This window comes from Nannobrachium achirus (assembly GCF_963921795.1).
Source record: "Nannobrachium achirus genome assembly, chromosome: 13".
Classification (NCBI taxonomy): Eukaryota; Metazoa; Chordata; class Actinopteri; order Myctophiformes; family Myctophidae; genus Nannobrachium; species Nannobrachium achirus.
Window position 1 is genome coordinate 33,525,936 of NC_137833.1, and position 25,460 is coordinate 33,551,395.

General features: G+C 43.6%; 2 protein-coding genes across 2 annotated transcripts in view; one reads left to right on the forward strand and one right to left on the reverse strand.

The window, feature by feature from the left end:
* nrg3a (neuregulin 3a) overlaps positions 1-9,168 on the forward strand; it is a gene marked incomplete at both ends in the record, with an annotated part of 468,665 nt that extends 459,497 nt beyond the window's left edge. The window contains 2 exons of the mRNA XM_080740685.1: positions 851-1,033; positions 8,499-9,168. Coding sequence (XP_080596811.1) covers positions 851-1,033; positions 8,499-9,168 — 853 coding nt within the window. The remainder of the gene's footprint in view (positions 1-850; positions 1,034-8,498) is intronic.
* A 9,137-nt stretch (positions 9,169-18,305) lies between these two features.
* LOC308297271 (kelch domain-containing protein 3-like) lies at positions 18,306-23,295 on the reverse strand (the record flags this gene model as incomplete). The annotated part of the gene is made up of 2 exons (XM_080740686.1): positions 18,306-18,385; positions 22,476-23,295. The coding sequence occupies 2 exons, from the start codon at positions 23,293-23,295 to the stop codon at positions 18,306-18,308; spliced, it is 900 nt and encodes a 299-aa protein (XP_080596812.1).
* Between the last annotated feature and the right edge of the window lie 2,165 nt (positions 23,296-25,460).

The window sequence follows — 25,460 nt, forward strand, 5'->3', positions numbered from 1 at the left end:
TTTTTTTAAACAGCTTCTCTTCTTCACAACATTTAATTCAATATGAATGAGGGTTTGGAGCCAGAAAGGTGTAAAGCTCTTGATTAACTCTATATAATAGCAACAATTTTGACACTTTCTTTGCAGCCCAAGTAGACATACTTATAGTGCATTATAATCAGCTTATAACACTGTATAATTAAGGTTTTAAGCACCTGAATAAAATGGTAAGCAACTCAGATGGAGCTGGGTAGAGAGAAGCGGGCTTGAGGCCCATAAGGCATGCCCAAGTGAGTCAGAAGCCAAGTGGTGCAAGTTGTTTTCCAATGGCATCAACTAGGGTCCAACTGGCCGGTACTGCAGGAACCCAGTATAGTAAATGGGACAGGGCCGAGAGAGAAACCAAAAGCATTACACAATCATAAATTATACCATAATTATACTAAACCCCTTACTGCTGTAGGTTTGTAATAAAAACTGCAGTTTTAATTAAATAACATACAGTATGTGACTCCTTTGAACACACTTTTTCAGAGAAATAGCTAACTTCCTTCTTATCAATATATGAATTTGTCTGTTTCAACTTGGAAGAAAAATGTCCTTTTGCACACACGAGGAACGATAAACTTCAATCGTAGAATAACTTTAAAAGCGGTTGAATGGTATGTTGGGGCTTGTGACTTTCAGGCTGCCGGGTCAAAATCGTGAAATATTTGCTCCAAACAACAACTTTTGTGTATAGTGGGCCTTTCCTTGTGTTGTTTTGTTTTTAAGATTGTTGTCATTACTGTACACACAATCTTGAGCCAGTACCACACAGAAAATACAGTATGTCTTATGATTATTGTTTTTTGTTTTGTTTTTTTCTCAGAAGTAGCTCCTTGTCCAACAGCCCCAACCAGAGAATTCGACCAGCTCTTTGTTCAGCTCCTCGCAAAACCCCTCCAATCACCAGAGGAAGGCTGAATCCGATTGGAACGTCAAAATGTTCTGGCCCCGCCTACCAACATCTTCAGGAAGTTGAGTCATGTGAAAAGGACATTGAAGCACAAGGGTGAGGACATTTTGGCTCACCTAATACAATGTATTTGATATGCATTTGCTAACCACACCAGAACATTTCATTGAATTAATCCAGAACACAAGTATATTACTGTAATTTAACACATTTATGCCTAAGTCCGATTTGAAAAAAGCCTTAAAGACCTAAGTCCGATTTGAAAATAACCAACTGTTTTTCTGGAAAATGTATTATTTAGTCTCTGTAGCAGCTAGAAACAAATTTCCAAAACGATTTGATAGCTTACACCTTTGGCTTTCATAGAAACAAATCTGAAAAATCGAACCTCTGTTCGAAGTGGAGCTGTGTGTGTGTGTGTGTGTGTGTGTGTGTGTGTGTGTGTGTGTGTGTGTGTGTGTGTGTGTGTGTGTGTGTGTGTGTGTGTGTGCGTGTGTGCGTGTGTGTGTGTGTGTGTGTATTGCAGTTGATGCTCAGGGCAGGCTAGACTCAACAGCACCTCTCTGGTCACCCAGGATCATGTGTACCGATTTTTGTGACATTTGAAGAAAATATGTAGGAAAAGGAGCAAAAAGTGTGTTTTGGAGAAAATTCAAGATGGCGGAAAATCTATCCTGGCGCAAATGGGCGTGGCCTATATGGGGAGATGCGTCTTGACCCAAGGAATCCAAGGAAAAAAGAATTTTAATTTTCCGATCTACGGTTCAAGAGTTACGGGGCAAAACGCAAAGTGGGCCGTTATAGCGCCACCATGAGGCCGAGTGATGTAATTATTTTTCGATTCATTCTTAAAATCATTATGAATCTCCTCTCCGAGGTTTGAAACTGTAGCTCCTATGCTTTGCGAGAGAAAAATACTTGAATGTGATGTCTTGCATTGTCCCATTATAAGTCAATGGGGACAATTCAGCGTCGTTTTTTGCCGATTATGTCGCCATTGTAAGGCGGATCGGAAAGAAAGTTACTAGCACACCATTCCCGGCCGAGCCGCACGTTTTGATGTATATATTGCGGGGGTGGCGTAAATGGTGCGGGACTAGTAGCGTGCCGAAGTTTAGGCTACATACAGACACGGACGGACGGACGGAGACCCACACACACGGCCACGTATAGGGAGCTTGTGTTCCACACAGCTCCAAAAATTACTCTATTACATACTGTACATACGGTAATACACAAAAATGTGTTCCCGGCCTGAGGGGGTAATACACTTTAATGTGTACCTGTCCATATGGGAGGGAATGTCCCTTCCTAAATGCTAAACCCCCATATTGCGGATTTAGCCGGCTTGAACGAAAATAGGGCCCTATATCTTGACATTCTTGAGTAAAAACATTGTAACAAAATGTTTTGCTCTTACCTATCTATGACTGAATGAAACCCCTCTTCAAACACTATTGATGACTGACACATGTTTTGCTCTAACTTTGTCACATCCTGTTAAAGGTAATACAGTCAAGATTTGAGTTGCCTAGTTCAGGTTCCCTGAGTCGCTGTAAGCTTCTTAGTTTCATTTTTCAGATCGTTTGAGCGGTTCAGACGGCTAGCCTCCTGCAGAGCCACACAATAAAAACTGTTCAAACTCCCTCCCTCACCTACTTCCCTATTTTATAAAGTCTATGCTACTTCCATCATCTTCACAGTAAAATGCTGATTGTTAATTTTACTCTGAGAGAATGTAAGTGAAAGGGTCTGGGTTTGGTTATATTTGCACAATCTCAGATTTAAATGAACACACAGCATTGTATTAATCTGTCAGTGCACATACATCTAAGAAATGCGGGTGACTGTACAGTATGCTGCTGACAAAGCTCCAGATTTCATTTCAACAGTGGAAATATCAAAGCCTTTCGTTTACTTCAAAGAAAAAATAAATTGTTGTTTCAACATCCCCACTCCACCTCTCTCTCTCTCTCCTTGTTTCTCAATAGCAAAGATTAAAACAAAATAAGGTCACATTATGTTGTGATCTGCAGCACAATGGCAGCTGTTCAAAGAAGATGCCTTGCCTGGCACCGATGCTTTGAATGACAGGATATCGTCACTGTCGGGCAGAAACCTCGTATCTCCAAGTTTCAAATTTGTACCTTTTTTCGTAAAGTAAAGCCCTGCTTCATCATACAAGACTGTCACACAAAACTAGTGAATAGCAGATCTTCAAGCACAAAACGCCTCAGTGCGGGGTATTTTCACACAATTGAAATTATTATTTCAAATGTTTGAAATAATAAAAAAGGAAGGTTTTGGACGTACAAGGTTTCCACCCGACAACGACAACTTGGTTTACGTCTACATCTTTCTCTCTCTCTGTCTAGTCTGCCTGTCTATATCTAAAGTTACTGGTGACCTAATCTGCACCACATTCCTGGCAAAGTGAAACCACCTTCCAGAGTGGAAATCTTGCTCCGCCTCGCGTCTCCATGTGAACGGGCAAAAACGGAATATGAGCGTGTGACGTGAGCCGAGCCACACTGCAATGGTGATTGAATGTAAACAAGGACGTAAGGCACTTCCGCCTTACTGTGGCAGTGTGTCACCGCCATCTAGCGACATGGCATGCACACTACAGTGTTTTCAATCACTGTTGAGTGTCCGTCTAAACACAGAACAAAAAGTGAGAACGCAACTTCGCCATTTTCTCTAGAGACGGTTGTTGACTAAACATGGCATATGAAGCATTAGCCTGGCGGTGCCAGCCTCTATCTCACACTTCGTTTATACCACCACTACCGCCAGGGGGTGCACGGTGTTGTGCGGTCTGGTTTATTAACCAGGCTAATGAAGCATGACCCTTTCAGAATATCTATGTAGAATTCTGGTTTTAGTTTCAACATTAGTGAAGTTTTATTTGTTTTATGGGAGAAGCCACGATGATCTAGTTTTTCCTGTACACATTAGACAGTGTTCGGTCTGTAGCTACCAGGGGAGAGAGATGCCACTGATCAACAGAAAGTGTATTTAATTCACAGAGCATATGTGGTTTGACCCAGTTTTTTGGAGCGCCACTGCTGTACTTACCTGTACAAGCTAGCAGCACCAGACATAAGAGAACCAGTGGCCCCATGTGAAGATAAGCTCCACATGACCTACATACAGTAGGCTATACAAACCACATTTTAGCAGTTATGGAAGAAGTACTCACGTGTTGTACCTAGTAAAAGTATCAATACCCTGTAGAAATAGTCTGTTACAAGTACAAGTTTGGTATTCAAAATGTACTTGAGTAAAATACAATAATATTGGTATCAAAATATACTTAAAGTGCCAAAAGTAAAAGTACTCATAATTATGCAGAAGGTCCCATTTCACAAGTTTTCAAATGTATAAAAATTCCTTTGAAAATAGCAGGTCTAAAAGACCTGTCGATAGACAAAGAACTGGACTACCATCACTCACTGCACATCTGCACTCATGCGACAAGAGTTGGCGTGCAAAAGGCACGTAGAGGCTGAAATACTGACATATACCATCCCCTCAGTACCCGCATATCTGACCAAACATCTCCAAAAAGTTAGCGACACCCACAGCCAAAACACCAGAGGGAGCGTGCACAATGATCTGCTAACACAAACCCATAAGACAAATATGGGCAAATTCTCCTTCTACATCTCTGCCACCCAGGTGTGGAATTTCTTGACTACCTCCCTTAAAACATGTAGCTCGCGGCCATCCTTCAAAACTGCCCTGAAAACTCACCTTTCAGGAGGCCAGAGAAGGAGGTAGTTATCACTTCTCCCATAGACAGGCGAAAAATTAGCACCCCCACCCCCTTGTTTCCCCTATCCTGTACATACTGTTTTTTATAACTGCGATATTATTGTATGTTTTCTTTGCTTGCTATTTATTATGTCATGAATTAAATACAGACGGCTTCCAACGTAAAAAAGACTGTAAAAAGTCTTATTGGGATGTTCCTTTTAGGCAGGGTGTTTAACTGTACTTGTACTGTACTACATTTCAATTGTATTGACTATACTTGTACTGTTCTCCATTTTTGTCTAATAAAATAAATCAATCAATAATCACAGCCAGAATCTACGAGCTGACCGGAGAGAGAGCGCGTCGATCGGTGGTACTGGGGCTTGGGGTTGCCACAGGGGTATCGCACCAAATTCTGGGCCCTGGGTACAAGGATTCACTGCGGGCCCCCCATGAATGTTCTTCATATGGGGAGGGGGTTTAACCCATTTAGACTGGGAACGCATTATTTTGTGCTTTAACTATTGAAAAATAGCAGATATACAAGCTCACAGCGCGGCACCGTCTACCACCATCTACAAGCTCGCAGCGCGCTGTGAGCTTGTATATCTGCTATTTTTCAATAGCTAAAAAAAATAAATAATCAAGGCCCCTCCACCTTGGGCCCTAGTACCTCAGTCCCACCCCCCCCCCCCCCCCCCCCCCTTGTGACGCCCCTGGGCATAGGCGATTCTAGCCTCTTCCAGCAGGGGGTGCACGACCTCTATTACCTCATGCACGCGCAGCGCGCGTGCACGACGTTCGCGTGCGCGCTTTGCGCGCACACGAAAAAAATTGCGGATATTAGCGGTTTTGTAATGTTGTTTTAGCGGATTTCTGCAGTTAATTTTGTACCCAAATGTAACACAATATAAACAAAAAAAAAAAAAGTGTAAAACAGGTGCTTCTTTTTCTAGACACCATATGTCTATCTATAGGATTTATTTACTTATTTTGCAGACAGAGGCAGCACAGCCAGGACATATAAAGCCAAACATCAAGTTAATCATCATTCATCAAGCAATCAAGCAGTCATTTACATTGGTGGTGTGGCACAACCACACCACCAAAGATCCATAACCAGCAGCTACCAATATTTACAAGCAAGTGAAGCAAGCATGCGCGCTCGCTCGCGCGCGCACACACACACACACACACACACACACACACACACGGAGGAGAAGAAAACAGGCTGGCTAACTCCACAGTGAACAGATAGTTAAATAAAGCCATGTCTTACCTTAAGAAAATGACAAGAAAATATCCAATGTTATATTGAGGTGCCCAGAAGAAAGTGTTATTCCTTGGAGGCACAGAACACATCGTGTAATCCAGCCTCGTTGAGCAGCGCCGAAAACTTTAGTTCACGTATGGTAAATGTAAAAGCTATCCACATGTCCTATGGATGTCTGTAGTTAACCCCAGGTAGCATATTCCACTGTGAAACAACTGTTTAATTCTGTTATTTAGATAAATCTGCAGGTGTCATCATCTGCCGTTTGTTTTTCAACTGTGCTGTCAGAGACGTTCAGACAGTCACTGTGATTGGTTGAGAAACCAGTAGTCCTATTACCTCCCGCCCCCCATTTGCTGTGATTGGTTTAGAAGTCATGCTATGGGTGCTTCAAAGGGTCAAAAAAGGCGAATTTGAGATGTTCTTCTTCTTCATATTGCGTGTTTATTATGATCAAAAAAATCAAAATGGCCGCCTGGCGGCCAGGGGGTGCACGTGCACCCTAGGACACCCCTTAAAATCGCCTATGCCCCTGGGTTGCCATGGAGACGTTAAGATGCTGAGAAAGGATTCCAAGAGACGGACAGAAGCCAGAACAGAGAGGGTCACTGCCAGTCAGTGTGAATACATTTCAATTTAGACGGCAAGAATAGAGAGATGAAAAAAACAGAGGTGGAGCGTCAGACCAGGGTGCATATACTGTAGCATATGACAGTTCTATAACGGAAAAAAAGCTTACAGTAGCTCCTTCTCACTGTGCACCTGTTAGGAGAACCCTGGCCTTATCTCCCCAGAATGTCTGCCAGGGAGACAGAATGTCCTGTGTTGTTGCCGCTATTTTAAGATAAACCTGTCTGCAAAACGACCGACAGAGAGGTGGAACGCTTTTGTATATTTCTCTCCTACCAGCATCTTTTAGATAAGCATGTCACCTCCTCCCCCTTTCTCTATTCCATTTCCATCTCTCTCCCTCTCTCTCTCCCTCTCTCTCTCTCTCTCTGAGGTAGCCTATAATATATGCAGTACATATATGCAGTACACAAGTGTGTGCGTGCCTGTGTGGCCATCACTTTCATAGCCCAGCACAGTGGCTTATTATGGCAGACAAGATTGCATAGATAGACAGACATGCAAGTGTAAATTAATAGGTGTGTTGTTACTTCTCTACCATGTTTAACTGTGTAAGGACCTTAGGTTTAAGTAGTCTTCACACACAACTACATAGGGACGTTACTGTTGGTATAAAAAAAAAAAGAAAGAAAAAGAAAAAGACCTGTAGGGAACCGGCCTTGATTTCACTTGGAATTATTTATGCTCGAGCAGTCGCGATAGATAAATAATAGATAAATAAATGCCTGCCATTCACAGCAACAACCAATCCAAAGCACGTGTGTGTGATGCCTTTCCCACTGCTCACTGTTCTCTGCTCCAAGGCGTGTGTTTGAACTCTATTGTATAGATTCTTGCATTCCCATTGTATTTGGCAACATCAAAAGAGAGATTTGTCTGTTGAATGTTATCTCAGGCATTAGGGCCCTGACATCATCCTCTCTTATCTAGCTCACGTGGGATCCCCTCTTTGTACTGTGCTAAGTCTCAAATGCTGCTTTTTGGAAAGGTTCTCACCAAAGGAACACAGCAATATCACAGCAACTACTAAAGAATATGACTGTGTTTGCACATTTGAAATACACTCCCCCAGAGTCCCCCTACCCCAGCACTGTCCTCCGCCAATCTTGAGGGAAGCTTAAAAGTGTGAATATCGTATGACAGAAGACTCAAAGTTGAATATTGATGCTCAGTGTGCAAGCTAGCCCTTGTGGAGGATTATGAATTATTACGCAAAGATAATGAAACAAGCCTCTGAAACACTGTTAGATGGTGAGATGGATACAGTAACACTCTGGATTAAGACAGCATTCTCGTTTTTGAGGCAGAGGGAAATGGAGAGAGAGATGAAATCAATATTAGATGTCCCTAAACCACTGCCTTACTATGAAGCGGCCTGGTTGCTTTAAACACACATAATGTGCTCAAAACTAATGAGCATGATACGAATGATACTTTTAGCTGCCCCATGCAGGCCTTAAACTGACATGCCTTTGTAGATATTGTGAAACATTTTAACTATGCTGTTGATTTTGTAACACTCCCTCAGTCAGAATGAATGTACAGATAATATGTTCCTCGCAGGTAAAGCAACGTTAAACACGCGCGCGCGTGGGCGCACACACATGTGTTTTTGGCCTGTGTAGTATCCTGAAAGGCAGTGACCATACTCATAGGGCAGACATTTTGCTATTTCCCACCGCCGAGTAAGAGCAAAATGGCCGCCATGTATGTGATCAATTCCCCATTGTTACTGTACCTGTGACTATCTTTCAAGGTGAAGTTGAGTGAGTTCTACAGCTCAAACCCGTCCTTTCTCTCTCTCTCTCTCTCTCTCTCTCTCTCTCTCTCTCTCTCTCTCTCTCTCTCTCTCTCTCTGTCTCTCTCGCTCCCTCCCTGTCCTTTCCTCTGGGTTCTCAGGTACCAGCTGCAGGGCGAGAGGCCAGGCAGTGACCCCAGACAGGATGCCTTCCTCCACATGCGGCCTGCTGTGTCTGCAGAGGGCAGCTCCCTGGCCAGGTGGGGTGACCCTGTGGAGGAGCTGGAACAGAAGCAGGGCCCCTCCAGCCGCAGCCTGAGGAGACCCGGCCCACGTCCCGCTCACTCATACTCCTGCTCTTCCACCGGCGCTCCTCCCCCGTTCCGCTCCTGCTCCATCCCCATCATCCCCTCGGTCCACTGCCACCACGACAGCGACATCTCCTGTATGCAAACCAGCGTCAGCCCGGCAGCAGCGTCGCTGGGGTCCGCTTCCTGTAAGGAGGTGCGGGCGGGGAAGGGCGAGCGGTACCCGTCGTCGTCGTCTTCCTCCTGCCTCCAGAAGCGGGACGAGGAGGTGGCCACGTTGCTGGAGGAGGCCCAGGAGCAGCTCAGGGCCCTGGCTTTGGCCCACAGGAGGCAGGAAGAAGCCGGGGTGAACCAGGGTGGCAGCGGCTCAGTGGCAGCACGCATGGAAGCCAGAGAAACTGTCTGCTTCTTGAGCCTTCACGGAGGAGGAGGAGCCGGAGGTCTAAGCTCCAACGGACCCACGGAGACCCAGCTGCTCAGCCCCAACCTGTCGCAGAGAGACTTGAGCCAGCGGGGCCAATGAAAGGACAAGACCCAGGGACGTTGACTTCCTGGCTCAGTTTGATTGGTCGTTTGACAAACTTCTTCTGGTGTTTTGGATTCTTTGAATGCAGACACTTCAGCGTCTTATATGGGATGAAAACGGGTGGCTTGAAAAAAAAAATAATGAAACAAAAAAAAAACATAATTTGTTGTGGAGAATCTGGTGTTGTATGCATACTTTATGGATATGTGCAAACATTGGAGTGGCTGCCTCGCCAATTTACAGTATGGGAAAAAGAGAAAACATATTTACGTACATTTATTTAAAAATGAAAGAAACACTTCTACTTAGACAAAAAGAAACCAAATAGTCTGTCAGATCCATGGTGTTTTTAATTGTAAAAAGAATATATAAATATATATAAATATATATGGATATAAATATATGGAATTCAAAAAGTGACCAAGTACAAAGTTGAAGAACACAGGAATGATGTACCTTTTACATTTCTTTTTGTCTCCTACTACTTTTTTTTATAACGGCTCCTGCCCCCACAGACACACACACACACACACACACACGCGCACGCGTGCGCGCACGCACGCACACACACACACACACACACACACACACACACACACACACACACACACACACACACACACACACACACACACACACACACACACACACACACACACACGCACACACACACACACTCACACTTTTTTCTGGCCCACTTGTAAACTAGGAGCTTCATACCAGGCCTTTAGGCTGCCACCCAGCCAGAAATCGATATGGTCGCCACAAGAGGAGCGACTGAAGTTGATATCTCTCGGTTGGCCTTTGACAGTTTGACCTCTTCAGAAAAACGACATCCTGCGTTGAAACAGACACCTGGATTTGACCGTACAAATAACTCCCTGGATCTTAACAGAACGCTCACGGATGTACAGTACAAAGCAAGGACAAGACAGGGAGAATGAACATGAACCGCCCATCTACAAAAGCCCACAGACTCCTGCAGAACTCCTCCATGGTCAGAGTTTGGGGGAGATGATTTCTTAGGACTGGCCAGATACTGACATGGCCAGGGGTTTGATCCAATGTAGTTTTTTATAAATGAGACTCACTTCACACACCTGCGTGTGTGCAAGCGCGCACGCGCGAACACACACACACAAAAACACACACACATACACATACACATACACACACACACACACACACACACACACACACACACACACACACACACACACACACACACACACACACACACACACACAGCAAAATCCTCAATGTTGATTTCACCGTGAGTGTAAGAATGGACCCAACCTTTTTGCACTCTCCGAGTTAAATTAATAGAGGATTTTACTGTGCATACATACATACATACAGTACTCTATAGCTGCACAGGTCTCTTGCCAGTTATCATGTGGCTACAAAGGGAATGATAAATGGCAGGATAGCTGACTGGAAAGCCAGAAAGGGGAAGGACACATTATAGGCAGGCACCACAGAGGAAGAGGAGTATCTGCCATTTTTCTTTTGTCACTTTGTTTGGTAACTGAACAATTGCTGCTGTCTGGGGCTGAAAGTTGTCCACGTGAAACCCAGGGGCTTCTTGAAACAAGAAATAAATGTCTATGTTGTACCCTATGGAGCCAGACTTTCTCAGTTTATGTTTGAATTCACAACCAAATGTTTCTGGCAACCACGACAACAAAGAGTCCATATTGATGGTGAATGATGCTCGGTGCTTGAGTGATGTTATTCTTTTATGGTTTTGATTTTGTTGATTGTGTTGGGAAAGCTCTGACGCCATGACAGCAACCCGATTGGTCCAAGTGTGAATGCTGGGGGTGAACTGATTCCGCTTCACATCAACAGCCACCCATTTCTCCTATACTCTGAAGCTGACCTGCTCTGTGCCCAGAGAAAGCCAGGGGGCCATTATTCATAGCACACTTTATCTTACACATGAACGTGGTTGAAAATCTGCGAAATATTTCCAGTTATCGTACGTCCATACTCAAAGTTGCACTGACAATTTCTTACCTAAAATGAAGGTAGATTATTATTATTATAAAAATTAAAACTTCCCGTTGCAGCCATAGACATGCTATGTCTGACAAACCGTATATTAACATTAAATTAATGCTAGCTGGCTTGTCATGTAAGCTGAAGTTGATTGCATCTGTATAATGCCACAGGAAAACCCAAGGTGACTAGTTATTTTCTTTATTGTTATTTCATATTATCTGTAAAGCTAATTAAGACATGAATCATCCTCTTCTATGACTATGCGACAGTGGCCCTTTGTTTTCTTGTTCACGGCCAGCTAGTGCACAATGCTCAACATTTCCACAAACAGGATAGTCATTACCATCACATGACACACTGTCGTGGGAGTATCCATATTGGCTCAGAACATTTCGGTTCACATAGCACTGATTCGACAATGTGACATGTAAGAAATTCGACATCATTCTACGATCGTGTTCTTGTTGCATAAAAGGAAATCTATCATGACAGCGACATTGGTTCATGAAGCCATGAATGGTAAAGATTGACTCTACAAAACCACTCAGGAGAGTTTGACAAATAACAGCACAGCCTATTCTGTTTTGTTTGTTAGTTTATTTTAACTTGGAAAAGGGCCAGGTGGAGTATCAGAGGACACAGTGTTTCAAACTGCCACGAACCCTACAAAGGTCTACATCACATTACATCACTGTATCTCAACACTCCGGCCGTTTGATGTCAAATACACATGAAATACACATACTAACCATTTTTTACAGGCTTCTACTCAGCCAGTGACCAACAAATTGCCAAGAGACCTGCACCGCATTAATTTCCCTTGCCTCATTAGAATGTATGTGATATTTCTTTCTGCGAATATGCCTGTGGGTATACTGCCTGGACTTGTTTTGTTATCAAAGATGAGTTCTGGTTCCAAAATGTCATTCAGAAGTAGACATCAGTTGGATGTTTTCTACTATTTTTGTCACCGGGTTATACTAGGTCAAGCAATTAGGCGTTGGCTGCTGTCAAAGCCAAAGTATATTGATCATGTAGTATCACAATTCTGTATTTTATTTCAAGCTACACCAACAATGTGCTTTTTGCTGACCTCCCTCTCACCCCAATTTAATCATTTCCAATTCCCCATGCAAGCCCTGTCACTGCCAACCCTATATAGACCTATTCAGCTCGATATTCACCTCAAACCAAAATAGGAATTTGGTGTCTTCCCAAACGTAAACTACACGTGTTGATTGGCTATTTTCAGTATTTTTACATTTCCTTCTTTGAAAAAAAAGAAGGGTAAATGGTAAATTTGTTTCTTGTTTTTGTGTGAAAAAATAAAGTAACAGGATATTTCCTCCCCACCCATACAGTAACAACGGAGCGGCTCTGCGACTCATCTTGGGTCACAGTTTGGGAAACTGGTTCAGACTACCTTGTACCTCTTCCGATACAAATGGAGTCATCTGTTGCATCTTTTCACCTGTGTGGAGTTTCAAGCTAATGCCTACCAGTAGGGGATGATAGTACAGTGACACAGACATGATCACTCACCGACTTCCCTAGTGAACAATGCCAGTTCTGTTTGGGAATGTAGTCAGGAATTGAACCACGGTCCCAGTTGTCGTGTTTGAGTGTTTTAGCTCGATCTGCGCCAACAGGATGTCCAAAAATGTGCAAACAAGTTGTGGCCAGTAGGTTAGCCTGACACTCAGCCTGAATTGACATTTCGTTTCACTTCATTATTCAGTCTGAGGTCGCTCCCACCCAGGGCGATTGCTGGGATGGGCGTTGCCAAAGAGGCAGTCTTCTGCGATTGGTTCACCGTCTGACCAACACATGACGTAGTGTTGTTATGTGTGGCTGGCTAGTGGCTAGTCTGTTGCTTGCTAGTGCTACTTGCTAACCAAAGAAACAGGCAGAATAGGAGCACTACGAACTAGTAATCAAACACAACATAACATGCCTGCTACTGGTGTTTCATAGCGAGACGCGATGCGTGGTACGGTATGGCGGCGGCGCTGGTTTACTTGGAAACGCACATGAGTCCTGGAAACCCCCACCCACGCTGATCACAAGACGTTGATTCACGCTGATTTGCCGTACGGATTTTCGAACGAGGAAGGCCTCTTCAATGAGAGGAATTCTAGACCCCTGAATCGCCAAAACAAATATTTAAAGGGGTGTGGCTAGCGATTCAGGGTCTGGAACTAGGCTACCAGTATAGGTATAATTTGTGTTTAATTTAGCCTGAGTCTTAAGAGTGTGCTGTAGCAATTTACAGTTCAATTTGACTGGCAGGCATTTCAGCACATTATATACAGTACATCAGTGTTGCAAAACAGGTTGGCCAATTATGGAATAGGCTATAGAGGAGAACAAAAACTAATTTAAGTCAGACATCATGAGTTCTCGGTACAGCTCTAAATGACATTACATCTGCTAGTAATGGAGCATTGTCTGCTCAACCTGTCACTTCACTTCACAGCCTGCTGGTAAACTTTATCAGGAGAGGTGTGTTATGCTGGAAGACTGTGTGCTCGTGTGTGTGTGTGTGTGTGTGTGTGTGTGTGTGTGTGTGTGTGTGTGTGTGTGTGTGTGTGTGTGTGTGTGTGTGTGTGCGTGCGTGCGTGCGTGCGTGCGTGCGTGCGTGCGTGCGTGCGTGCGTGCGTGCGTGCGTGCGTGCGTGCGTGCGTGCGTGCGTGCGCGCGTGCGTGTCCTGTTTGTTCACATGTGTGATTACAAATTCAAGAAGTTTTACAGCTTTTACAGCACTACACAACTATTCTGCTTTCCCTTCCCTCCCACACAAGTGGCCTGGGAAGTGCTCCAACTACAGTCTCATGGCAAAACGTACCATAATCTGTGTGTGTGACTGCGTGACTGCGTGCATGCGTGCGTGTGTGTGTGAGCGTGTGTGTGTGTGTGTGTGTGTGTGTGTGTGTGTGTGTGTGTGTGTGTGTGTGTGTGTGTGTGTGTGTGTGATTGATAGCCGGGAGTAGGGGCTAGACCGTCAGGGCAGACAGATAAGAACCTCGGCTTGATCCTTTAAAAACACCAGTCTGTTAGGCTAGACAATCCCGTCACACCCTGACTGCCTTTATTGCCCTGTGTGTGTGTGTGTGTGTGTGTGTGCGTGTGTGCGTGCGTGCGTGCGTGCGTGCGTGCGTGCGTGCGTGCGTGTGCGCGCACTAGAACAAAGGTTGTGTACGCTTTCTATTCTACCTTCGGCAGGGATGCTTTCAAGCTCAGTTTGAACCGTATCAAGTTGTGAAGTCGGAAAGGCAGGTTATAGGGATCGAGAAAGCGAGGTGAAAATGTCCCAGCGGGGAGGCAATTCAGCAGCACCGGATTTTCCATTTTAAAAGGCAGCGGCTTCTCTGGCAGCGGTTAGAAAGAAAGCAAAACCAATGATAGACATGCTGGGCCTTTGGTTGGTTTAGCTGGAGCCATAAGGCAATATGTGTGGTCTCAGTTACAGTACATGTACCTCCGTTTCCACAGAAGTGCTTCTCACAAGCTAGGTGAATATGGGGTCCCTTCCAAAAGTTTCTGTTTGTGCTTGGATGTTTGTGCATCCAACTCGATGGCAACGTTCACCTGGCACGGTTCCACTCGAGATGGAGTTCATTTTAAACAACAAAACACATCCCTCAGCCATCCACACACACTTTGTATTTTGCCAGGTTTCCACACTGAAAGCACAGTGATGGTTGATAGGGGCGGTGATTAGGGATGGGACGATACGCGATATTATCATATATCGTGATAAAAAAACACTCACGATAATCGTATTGCGGAGATTTAATTTATCGTGATATCGTCCTCCGTCATGCACTGGAATCAATTCACCTTTAAACCCTCTATCGGTAAAACTTATTTATAATATACGTACTTGATACAGTCTTTTTTTCACTCTTTACCAAATCTCTTCACGTTGTGAGCTTGTAGATCTGCTATTTTTTTGGCAAATGTTCCACCCCACAGGATAATGGATGTTGAGGATATTTTGATTATCGCGATAATATCGTAAATCGCAGTTTCTTTGGTCACAGTAATCGTGATATGCCATTTTCATATCATCCCATCCCTGGCAGTGATAATGTTGTGTAAGGCCCCACCCCCGTGCCAAACCGAAGTAAAAGTATGCATCGGCCTTAACACGGCATAATGGGATGGTGTTTGTGCCAGATGAAGACATGCACACGCATTCACACGCGCATGCATTCATGCTCAGATTAAAGATGTTTTTGTTCTTTTCATTTAAGATCCCAATTTGCCAGTGTTTCCTCAGCCAGGGGCACTTTTGGTAGAAAGCCAGATTCTTAAATGGTCTCACATGATAGCAACTGAACTGATAATTAACAGTTGTGTGCTATATTTAAATGACAGCCTGTCTGCAGAAAGTGAGGAGGAGCATGTGTTAATTGGTCAATAGTTTTGGATGTAAAATTCAAACTAATGTGACAGCTGACTAGCTCATACCCCGCCATTTGCAAATACCATCGTACTTTCATATGCCTTTGTCTCCATAGACACCCATGTAATTCATAGTGCACTGATAATGTCATGTCCATGCCTAGATCATGCACCACGTGTGTGGACATTGCTCACAGCTTTCAAACAAAAAAATCAGAATGGAAATCCGTTCAGGCATTCATGAACTAGCAGCCATTATGTTTTCCTAAAATGTAAACAAAGATGGCTGCCATGTTTGAAAGATGGGGTTGCTATGGGGGTTAAATATGCAATTTCGCGATTGCTATCATGCCTACTACATTTTTTGGGGTCCAAAAACATTTTATTTATTTTTTTTCAAAAACGGGAAATTCTCTGGATTATCGGGCCTGGCGGGGAGAGACATTAGCATATTCTCGGGACTATCGGGCCAGGCAGTGAATGAGCTAGGATGACCATATTCTGATGTGCAAGAATGTATTTTCTTATGCAATTCATCGACTGCTATTAGGTCAACCTTCAGTGGACTGTGTATTTCACATATTTTCCCGGCGTGTTCGAGTAACTAATGATGGTTTACACTACACCCTATTCCTATTGTTTTCTAGGCTGCTATACAAACAGGACATCACTGGAATTCATATCATATGAAAACTCCTGATCAAAAACAAGAACCGTTTTGTAACTGAACGTTGAAACTCAATTGTGTGATTGTGTGCGTGTGCGTGGGTGTGGGTGTGCGTACATACATTGCCCCAGGTTGTAATGTAAATGTAAAGAGAAAAGGAAAACAATTCTGTGATATGAAAAACAACAGACTAATTTCTATTCATGAGAGTAAAGAGCAGTTATTTCAATGGTGATACCCCGTAAAGATGAAATAGTGCGTTTGTTTCTGTTAGTTTTATTTTTTTATCGTTTCTTTTTTAAATAAAGATGATTTGGTGTTACATGTCTCTGCTTCTAATTGTCTTCTAATATTATTTTTCTCAACACTTACATATTATGTGCGTGCATATTTGGTGAAAATACAAGCCATATTTACACAAATGTACAGATAAAATCAGGTAGAATCTTACCTACCAGTGGCAGTGACAATGGGCAACACGAACACATGAGGTTATCTTTCAGGCTTCTACTACTTGTCTTGTACCATACACCACAGGACAGGAATATGGGCCACAAGGGGGTGCCAGGGGGCCAAAAGAGATGAAAATGAAGGTAACAGTATACTAATAATAATAGATACCTATTTCCTCCCGCAAGGGAAATTCAGTATTTTCAGCCCAACCCAGCTGATTCGCTGCCCACAAGGAGCGCATGAGCAATTAGGGGTTAAGAGTCTTGCTCAGGAACACACATTGACATTGCTACCCTGGCCTGGAACGAACCTGGGACACCCAGGGGCTCTGGTTCCCCAGGTGGGCTCCCTAACCATTCAGTTATGCCTCCCCTAAACTATACTTTGTGTGTGTGTGTGTGTGTGTGTGTGTGTGTGTGTGTGTGTGTGTGTGTGTGTGTGTGTGTGTGTGTGTGTGTGTGTGTGTGTGTGTGTGTGTGTGCGCGTACGTGCGTGCGTGCGTGCGCGCGTGCGCGCGTGCGCGCGTGCGTGCGTGCGTGCGGGCGTGCGTGCGTGCGTGCGTGCGTGCGTGCGTGCGTGCGTGCGTGTGTGTGTGCGTGTGTGTGTGTGTGTGTGTGTGTGTGTGTGTGTAAACATGGCACAAAAAGTATGGAAACGCGTGTTTGGTAGATTATTTCTCTGTTGCAACAATTAGTCTACTTGCCAGCCCATTGTGAACCCGGACATATTGAGTACAGTAAGGTTTTATGTTAGAAATGTTGAGTATGGGTCCCCAGCATGTAGAAACTGCCGGATGCTAACTTGCATAATGTGAATCTGGTACAATTAATAATCCATATTTCTTGGTAAATTGTCACTGTCTGCTCTGGAGACTCAAAGTCTGTGAGAACTAAAGTGATATGCATTAATCTACATAGAGAGAGATGCTGAGATAGCACCTCTTTTGTTTAACAGTGCCTTCTGTTTGGTAAACCTACTTACTATGCAGGGCTTTCTTAAGACAATGGACTATGTTGATTTGATCTATTCAGGTTGTCTGGAGGGTCTCCTCCACCCTGTTCTGTATGCATGTACTTGGTATAAATATGTGTTGTAAGATGCTGTCATTATGGGCAAACTTAGGCAAGCCGAGAGGCTGCTTGAGAGAGAGCTCCACACTGGGAACTCATACTTTGAAATAAATCTGCAGAAGAACCTCCACATTTGCCTGCCTCTGAGTTTTCTCGACCACTTCTTCTCCAGAAAAGACTTAGAAATATACATGGATTTGCACTCTCATTTTCAGTCTAATTTGCCTCAAAATACACAACATTTTGTGGTTTCTGGGGAATAGCTCCTATTAGACTGAATTATGAAAAGGTCCAGGAAGGACTTGAGAGGAAAGATGAAGACAGCAGTGGAGTTGTTCCATAGAGTTGTTCCTTTATTGGCAAAATGTAGATCGGCTCCATATGAGACAATGTTTTCTGGAAGCAAGAGCCACCCAGCCTTCCGACAGCCCTTCCAGCCTCTCGCCGGGTCTCTCTCCTAACTAAGATACATTTTGCTACACTTTAAATACAGTGCAGATCAAACAAAGAGGAGGGATCAAAAGACCCCTATGTCATAGGTCAGAGGTGGAGGCATTTGGTCTCCAATCTAACGAAAGATCTGGCTTGGTGATGCCCTGTGGTTTTCCGTTGCCTGTGGGCATGGGGGAGGCAGGCACAGTTTATGACCTACTCCTTGGTTCACTATTTTTAACTCCAAGCAAATGTAATGTAAATGTCTCTTAACATAATGTCTACTTTAATATTCAATGTGTATATGTCTCACGTATATAAATCTAAGCCCTTAAAAACATGTGTTCGCATCTTACAGTTTAAAAGAGAATAAATCTTAAATTATACTTTGCTAAGGAATGTCAAGAAGACAAGATGGGACGACCAGCCTGTTGTCCCCTGGGCTAATCACATAGATAGATAGGATAGGAGCTCAACAGATGCCTGACGCCCTTATCAACATATAGTATGGCCTGGGGTCACTTTCTCACTGTCTTTTATGGCATCCCGCAAACACTTATCTGTGGTCAACTATTTTTAGGTCTCCAGGAGGTCATTCCTGACACAAAAGGACCAAGGCAATTAAATCCGAAGAATGTCCTCTTTGAAGGAGCCACTGTCTTGGTTCGATCTCAAAGTAGCCATTTGTTCGCTTTTTACACTAAATTATACTAGTTGATATCATGACAAATTATGATGCATTATTGGTCTGATCAGATATACTTCACATATGTTGAGCAATTTTCATAATTTGCATAATTCGATTTATTTAGCATAATCCCCCATAATAATGGATAATATGTCAAAAACTGATTGGCCGATTTGAACAATATTAGAGTGGTTTTGGGGGTTATTGAGGATGCTGAATCCATTTTCTAAATTCAAAATGGCCGTTTTAAACCGGAAATGGCCTTATACCAACTTAAAGTGGGTGATTTTGATACTTTTTTGTTGATTTTCCAATTGGTATATGGCCATTTCCGGTTTAAAACGGCCATTTTGAATTTAGAAAATGTCAAAAATGGATTCAGCATCCTCAATAACCCCCAAAACCACTCTAATATTGTTCAAATCGGCCAATCAGTTTTTGACATATTATCCATTATTATGGGGGATTATGCTAAATAAATCGAATTATGCAAATTATGAAAATTGCTCAACATATGCAAGTTAGCATCCGGTAGTTTCTACATGCTGGGGACCCATACTCAACATTTCTAACATAAAACTAGGGCTGGGTTCGGTAACCGCCGTACCGCCGTATCGCGGTATACCGCGGCCTACCGCGGTGTCAGGGTCCTTACCGCGGTCAAAAAAGACAAAAAAATAGGCTATTTTTATTGAGAACGAGCGAGTTTTAAAACGGGGGAGAAGCGAGGACCGCATGCGCTCCATGCCGCTCTGCTCTGGGCCGTGTACCACACGTTGGAAGCCGCCCACATACGTCACTCACACACACACAGTGCACGCAGGGCAGTAGAGTACGGAGCACAACTCTATGACGGAGCAGCAATGCAGCATATACTTTCTCTGTAATCCACTCGACACAAGGATGTTAATACATACCTTGTGTTGTGGCATATCTTTTTTTATTCATACGGATTACTGGCGGAGCGCGGGCCGCGTGGACAAAACCGAAAATGAAACTATTTTACTTTCTCCAGCTCCACCGCGTCGCACGTTGTGCTCCGTCCAGCGGCGCGTCGGCGATTTTATAACCTTTTCTGTCAAGTCTTGTAACTAAAACCTGTATATAGCAGCACTCAATCACTGTGATTTGAGAGTTGAGACGTGACGTGAGTTTACAGAATCACTGTACACGATCTGACTACCCTTCCTCTTCTGGTTTGTTCACATAGCTGTTTGTGTCTGAAAAGCCCAAGTAGCTAGCCTACGTTACTATGGTAACCCGACAGTGCAGATCTAAAAGCTCAGAACGCATCGCGGATGCGATGTGGTGTGAGCTTGTAGATCTGCTCCTTTGAAAGCCAGACCCGCTGTGCTGTACGGAGAAGTATATCTCGGGCAGTCAGGCTGTGTCGCCTCTCCACTGTGGAGAGGCGACTTTTGGGAAGATGATTGCAATATTTTGGCTTATCGCCGAACCTTAATTAATAGATACGGGGGTGCGGTAATTACCGCAGTACCGGCGGTAAATGGGAAGACGGTAATCGCGGTAACAAAATGTCCATACCGCCCCAGGCCTACATAAAACCTTACTGTACTCAATATGCCAGGGTTCAGATTCTGGCAAGTGGACTAATACATCTTGCCGGTAACTCCTAAATAAAACCTGTTTATTTCCCCTTTAAATGGTGCCCCATTTGTAGGGAGCATGCATTTGTGGTGCGCAGTTGATTATGTGGGTTGTGCCCAAGAAAAACCAATGCCAAACAGCTTATTTTGCTGTTGCAGGTTGACTCTTATAAGCTTCCTACCTTCCTTGGGGTACATGGGGTACCTGGGGGGCTCTGTGTCCCCATAGGATATGTGTCTCCACATAAGATCCCATTATAACAGAGATCTGTTAGAGTGGGATCCTATGGGGAGATACAGAGCCCAGTAGGCCTTCCATTCATTCAACAAATATATAATTTGGCTTCTTTCAATCAAGAATTTGAAATTAATTTTGGCTGCACTATCCCTTTCTTCTTTCTTTTCAGCCTGCTTCTTGAGGAGGGCCAACAAGCCCACATCCCTCTTTGGCCTTTTAGAAAGTGGCTGGAAGCAGGTGGTGGCATGGACTGCTCTTTACTATCAGTGCCAGGCAGGAGGGACATTTTGTGAAGCCTCTTTACAAAGCAACAAGGGTGTGAAGCTGAATGGATGGCCTTTCACAATTGCAATTTAGGCATTTAGCATAAACCACAGCCAAGTAGCTACTGTTGCCCCACCTTTGTCGTTGCCTGTGCCGGGGGGGTGGGGGGGGGGGGGGGGGTCAGGTGGTCTTCAAGTAATGCTCATAGTTTTCCTTTTGAATTAACATACCGGTAATACTGTTGAAAGTTTAAAACATATTTCCTAGGACATAAGATGGACAAAGCTTAATCACTTAAACCCAATAGTTGACCAGGGTCCCCAAGGACTAGATCCGCTAGTATTTCCCTCTGCACCAAATCTCTTTGTATCTGTAGATCTATTTCTGCCGAAGTTTCGCCCCAGAATAGGGGGTCCCGTCAAATGTTGCTACCACAAGGAATTGTCAGTCACAGCATTATTTCCTTTCATAAAGCATGGCCCAATATACCCTGTACATTAGATATGACAGCAAGTGCCTTTCCTTTAGAGAATTCAACCACCTCTTATCATGTCTGGCACTTACTGTAGATACTTCCGAGTCAGTTGATTCAGTTAGCAAAAAAGACTGTTTGACCGCAATCAGGTCTCAATGTCCACCATATGACCTGAACACTGAACTCTGCTTATACAGACAAAGCCAGACATAGGAGTGGTTAGTACCGCTCAAAAACAAATTCTTCATGTCTTCTTCATGTGGGAAGCCATTTTGCATTCATGGGTTTGTACTAGAAAGTTCTGTTCTGGATGAATTCTGTCTTGCCGTTTATATTACATATTGTGATGTGATGTCACTCCTGTCTGATTGGACATTATATTGTCCAATCAGAAAAGGGACAGAAAATGTACTTTTGGGGTTACAGAAAAAACATCCATTGAACTCAATGAACAAAAAAGGTTAACAAAAAACAGGGTAACCTTAGCTGGAATAAGAATTCTCTGACCTAGAACAATAGTGTGTTACCTATAGTAACCACACCAATAGCTTTGCACGTTGGTAAAAACTGATCAGCACCACATTTTATGAAGGGTTCATAGTTAATCTATTTTGCTGTTGGTAGTCGTTCTATCCGTCTGTCATTCAATGTTATATGAGATACTTCAATGGTTTCCAATGGAAATAAGCGTAGTCTTTTCTAGGATCTCCTTTTAGTTGACCTTGTACCAGTGAACTGTACCGTCATGAAACTGTACCTTTTTCTATGCAAACTTCTAATAAAGTCTTCAATCAATCAATTCAATCAATCAAGTCATGGCTGCCAGTTCCCACCTGATGTCATGTGGGAGTTCCGACTGCTGCAAATCGTACTGAATAACTGCTGTCTTGCATAGCGTCTTCAGACTAGGACTGAAGTCTAAGATACACAGGTCATCACATCTGCCACTTCCTCCAAAGAGGATGACACAATCTCCCACCATGCAACAGCACATCGTACACATCACTGAACACGGGCCTCTCCCCTTGGGCTCAATATTCTTCCAGGAGAAGGTCTCTGGGTTGAATTGCCACAGATCATTGAACTTCGGGTTCCGGTTATGCTGGTTAAGTCCACCAAAAATGTACAGCTCTCCTTTGTAGGCAAAGGCCGAATGACCACAGCGTGCTTCTGGAAGTTGTGCAGCAGGCGTGCTCAGCCAGCAGTTGGTCTCTGTGTCAAACACTCCGATGTTGTTGTAGACAGCCGCCTGGCCCCCCATTCCCCCACACACAAACAGCTTTTTGCCGATGACAGTGGCAGAATGAACTGATGAACCAGGTGCTGGAGTGCCTCTGGTGTTAATTAAAGACCAGACCATTGTGGTCGTGTCCATGTTGTAGATGTCATTGGTGTACCCATTCTGTGTCCATCCTCCAAAGATATACATGGCCTTCCCCACAGCACAGGCTGAGTGGTCGTACCTCGCCTCTGGAACAGTCCCAGATATCCTCGGTCTGAACCATCTGTGGGTGTCGACATCAAATGCATAAAGAATGTTGCAGTATGCATATCCCTTATATCCTCCCCAGATGTAGATTATATCCTCTATCAACACAGCTGTGTGGCCCCAGCACCAGTCAGGAGCCTCATTGAGAGGTTCTCTTCCAGTTGTCTCCGGTACTATCTTCCTCCAGCATAAAGACACTGTGTTGAAGACGTACACACCAATCTGACGATCACTGTCCCCTCCAATGGAGTACAGTTCGTGTCCCACGGTAACGGCGGCATGACGCCGGTCTTTATTTGGTGCTTCGTTGAGATGAACGGTCCAATGCATCTTTTCAGACACAAGGAGCTATATAGTGTATGCTACCCGTCTTCCATAAAACAATGGAGTTCTGCTGTGTGTGTGACCACTTATATAGCTACAGCAGCACAAACATCATGGGAAGTTTGTCCAATCCATGAAGCTCGCCCTAATTTGGTAAAGTGATTGCCATAGCAACCTCAGCCCGGGAAGGCTTTGGTCATCCCTGCGCTACACAGCAGAAAGTTCAGGGGAAGTAGCTAAAACTGTTTATTTTTTCTTCTTTTTTTGGCCATTAATTTTAACGTATGTGTCTTGATGACATTGTGATGTCACTGTGTGATGATGACATCATTACATAGAACTTACTCATACTGAGAGACAGAAAAATATGATTTAAAAAGTTTAGAAAACTAGTATGATTCCTGTCTTTTGGTTGCACAATACCCCTTGTATCCGTTCTCAGAGTCAGGGTCTTCTTCAGGTTGTTGTGTAGCAAAGTCAGGGTCTTCTTCAACCACTAGCTAGTGGTGGCCTTGATTGCTGTTTGTTTACATTTGTCTTTCATAATGTCGGCGTCGGATATGTCTCTACAGACTAGAGTTTTGTCCCTAATGGCCTGCTGTAAAAAGGCGAACCTCCCTGCTCAAAGCTACTGTGCGCTAGCTAGAGATGGATCCCCACACACACACACACACACCTCTACCACTGGTTAATGGTTGAAATAACATTATATTACAGTAAGAAAAGTGCTGGTCCGGAATTCTCCTTTAAATCCCTGGAAATAATACATTCTGTGAGGATAGCTTAAGCCATTTACATGTACCAAAGGTTCAAACAAAGACAGACACACTTAATCATGCATATATACCAAAGCTAATTCCCTGGAAAAGTAAAGTAAAAAAAAAAATAGTTTTTCTCATGCTTCCAGAGGTGGACGGATATACACTGTACTTTATGTAATGGCTCCCAGACTCAAGGACAAGTTAATTGTCTCTCAAGTTAATATGGAGCTACCCCACCACCACCACCACCACCACCTCCTTCAACAAGTTCTATTTTACATGATAAATAAATGTATAGTTATCATTACAACATTTTTCAACTTTTCATCTGATACAACCCCACCCCTTGATGAAATTGTGAACCCAGTCCAGGCTAAGCTTTTAATTTGAAGGCACAGTCTTACATGTGTCCTTTAACGCATCTGAAACGGTGTGACCTATAGCCTGTATCATGTTTGTTTGTTTGTTTGATTGATTGATTGAAGACTTTATTAGAAGTTTGCATAGGAAAAGGTACAGTTTCATGACGGTACAGTTCACTGGTACAAGGTCTACTAAAAGGAGATCCATGAAAAGACTAAGCTTATTTCCACAGGAAACCATTTAAGTATCTCCTTCAAAGGGAAGTTATTCAAGATTTTGTCCAAAACAACTGTGTGTAGGCCTACTCTTGAGTACTGCAGGTTAAAGACAGTTGACATGGCAGTTGTTCTAAGCTCTGATAGCTAAATTCGTGAAACTAACTAAATTGCTGTCAAGTGGCAGCTGTAATAAGACTTAATCAGTAAGTCTGATTCTGATTAAGGGACTGACCATAATTGAACAGCTCGCTGATTGGATTAAGGTACTTGAAGAGTTTGTTGAATGGTCTGTTCATCCACTTCTGGCCGGTGAGTAATCATATTATTCAGACAATTCAGTTCACTTACGAATGATATCAGGCTGGGCATAGGTTAGGCCTAAATCTGTGTGTGCCCGTGACTGACTGTGTGTGTGTGTGCGTGCATGCGTGCGTGCGTGTGACTGTGACTGTGTGTGTGTGTGTGCGTGTGCGTGCGTGCTCATTCACTAAGCTTGTTTACAAACATATTTTGTAGCCTACTTACATTTAGGAATTTGTCCTCTTTCTGATTCGTCAATCTTGAATTGTGAATTTTGACGGATATCCACTCAAACTCAGGTCTGCTCGGAGGCAGACTTACACGGGACCAAAGCTTGCGTGTCATTAGAATGCCATATTCTTCATGTAAAATCAATTACAATAGTGCCAAACCTCAAATGAAATATTTATGTGTCCAACATTTGTCAACACATATTAAGGGACGACTTCCCCACTATTCAACCTATGTTCATATAATTGGTCCTCACTAATGTTCACGATAAAATCGGTTTGTGTGTCATTACTCTCAT